The 2,957-nt window shown below is 41.6% G+C and overlaps 1 protein-coding gene across 1 annotated transcript; it reads right to left on the reverse strand.

The window, feature by feature from the left end:
* Nucleotides 1–1,033: 1,033 nt before the first annotated feature.
* LOC123408506 lies at nt 1,034–2,186 on the reverse strand. Its single transcript, XM_045101598.1, has one exon. The coding sequence runs from the start codon at nt 1,534–1,536 to the stop codon at nt 1,252–1,254; it is 285 nt and encodes a 94-aa protein (XP_044957533.1). The 5' UTR covers nt 1,537–2,186; the 3' UTR covers nt 1,034–1,251.
* Between the last annotated feature and the right edge of the window lie 771 nt (nt 2,187–2,957).

Consider the following 2,957-nt stretch of genomic DNA (forward strand, 5'->3'; position numbering starts at 1 on the left):
GTTGATGAGGCACGATTGAGAATCATGCAGTAACAGAACAAAGACTGTGCCACATTCATTGTTTTATCCTTCTACAGTATCCAAGAACATGAGGATTAGGAGGAAGCCAGAAATGTAGCAACTTTTACTTGTGGCAATTTAATATTATTTGAACATTGTGATGGATATGTTGTATTGTCTTTCCTTTTGGTGAACCATGTAGTTCAAATGACTGAATGATTGTTCTCTTCATTTATCTATAGATATGACATGGCTTGCCAAATTTTGGTCTAGATGAACAAAATCTTCCCAAAGTTCATAACCACTGAGCCAACTAAGCAGAAACTTTCCCGGTTTCTCCAATGCGTGTATGTAGAATTGCTGAGATTTTTTAAAGGATTTTGGATAAAATTTGATTTTTCGTCCAACTTTAGAAAATAGTGCCATATGTAGGTCAAAAGGGACCATTCTTAATATTTATGACAAGCTGATGTACCAATATTAGGACACCGTGCCAAATTTGATTTTTTTTGGACAATACTTATTTCTTATTTTTTATTTCTAAAAGTTTTTAAGAAAAAATGCTTTATGAATAATCTTATTTTCTCTTATGCACATTTTTCTCGGATCTTTATCACGAGATATAGGACTCCTTGCCAATTTTAGTATCTTCAGACAAAATTTAAACAGTCTTTCATACTTTTCGTCTTAGAAATAGTTGGAGGAAATGCTAAGTATAGAATATTATATAACAAATGGAGATTTTAATTCATATTTGTCACTAAAATTGTTAAAGCGAGGTATACACAAAGTTTTAGTGAAAATGAGCTCAATTGGTGACTTGTAATGAGTTTGTGTGAATATTTGCATGTGATAACTTGGTGAACGCTTATTACTTCTCATATGTGTAATCCTCTCACTAATATGGATCGGAGAGGCTGTGGAAAAAATGGTGATTTTAATTCACATTTATCATTATACTACCTCCTTTCCTGTTTATTAGGCTCACACATATATATACATTTACAAAAAGATCAACATAATACAAGTTACGTCGCAAAAAATATATAATTAAAAACTTTGAATCATCAATTTTTTAATGTTATAATTTTTAGATTATGCAACTCATTTTATGATGGTTAAATTATAGATCTAGAAATACACACAAGTCCTATAAACCGGGAAGGAGGTAGTAGCTGTTAAACCAAGACGTGTAAAAAAAAAAAAACGGAAAAGAGTTCTCGCACGAAGCCTCATAACCACAGTCAAGCCTCAGATCCACCTCCAAAGCCGAAGCTCTCGCACGAAGCGCAGATCGGGCATGCCAACTCCAGTGCGCCTCCGCGCCGAACCACCAGCCGTCGCACCGCCTTTTCCCAGCTCAGCTCCTTGCACGCCGCCGTGCAGAGCACCCAAGCAGCCACACCCGTGGAACAGGGCACCCGAGCAGCAGCGCTGCACTCGACCACCGAAGACGCCCCGGGCCGAACTCCCTCCCGTCTGGACCGCGACCACGCCCTGGCGCCCACGCAGCATGGCCTCGCTGCCATGCCCCATCCCGCTCCACTCCGCGTGCCCTCGCAGATCTCGCCGATGCCTATTCCACCACGCGCCCTCGCGGACGGGCGCGACGCCCCGCCGCACGCAGATCCAGCTCGAAGCGTGCCTGGCCCGCCCTTGCACAGCCTCGCCGCGCCGCCTCGAGCCAGCGTAGCCGCCGGCCGAGCTCCCGCCGAAGAGGAACGGCCCGCGCCCCGCCGCCGCCGAGCCGCACGGGCTTTGCCCGGCGACGCCGTCCGGCGGCGGCGAGGGGAGGCGTGGTTGGTGGGTGCGGCGCTGCTGACGGCTAGGGTTCGCTTCCGGCAGCCCGCGAGAGCGACCAGGAAGCGGGCGATGCTAAATGGCTGTCGATGCTAACTAAATATGATATCTCTAGTCCCTAATAAATATCCAGTCCATTCCAGGCGAAGATTAACACCAAGACACACATGTGCCCTTCTATGCTGCTAAGTGGATTGATAATCATGCAGTAACAGAACTATCCAAGAACATAATGATTAGGAGGAAGCCAGAAATGTAGATTTTTTTACTTGTGGCAATTTAATATTATTTGAACAATGTGATGAACATGTTGTATTGTGTTCCCTTTTGGTGAACGATGTAGTTCAAATGGTTGAATGGTTGTTCTCTTCATTTATCTATAGTGATATGACATGGCTTGTCAAATTTTGGTCTAGATGAACAAAATCTTCCCAAAGTTCATAATCACTGAGCCAAGTAAGTAGAAACTTTCCTGATTTCTCCAATGCGTGTATGTAGAATTGCTAAGATTTTTTAAAAGAATTTTGGTTAAAATTTGATTTTTCATCCAACTTTAGAAAATAGTGCCATATGTTGGTCAAAAGGGACCATTCTTAATTTTTTTTGACAAGCTCATGTACCTACATTAGGACACCATGCCAAGTTTGATTTTTTTTGGACAATATCATTTTTTTATTTTTTATTTCTATTTTTTTAAAGAAAAATGCTTTACTGATAATCTTATTTTCTCTTATGCGCATTTTTCTCGGATCTTTATCACAAGATACATGACTCCTTGCCAATTTTAGTATCTTTAGACAAAATTTGAACAGTCTAAAATAGTAACTTTTAGACTATGCAACTCATTTTATGTTGGTTAAGTTATAGATCTAGAAATACACACAAGTCCTGTAAACCAAGAAGGAGGTAGTAACTGTTAAACCAAGACGTGTAAAAAAATAAAATGAAAAAGAGTTTAAAAAGCACTGAAAAATTTATGGCTGGTACGAAAGATGGATATTTGATGCGAAATGTTAAGAAACCTCGTCCCTGCAAAAAAAAGAAAGAAAGTTATGAAACCTCAACAGAGACTCATAGCCCCTCGCATCCACCGCAACGGCGACAAGTGTCGAGACAGCGACGGCGTGCCCAAGGACCGCCTCCCCCCCACCACAGGA

This window comes from Hordeum vulgare, chromosome 7H (assembly GCF_904849725.1).
Source record: "Hordeum vulgare subsp. vulgare chromosome 7H, MorexV3_pseudomolecules_assembly, whole genome shotgun sequence".
Classification (NCBI taxonomy): Eukaryota; Viridiplantae; Streptophyta; class Magnoliopsida; order Poales; family Poaceae; genus Hordeum; species Hordeum vulgare.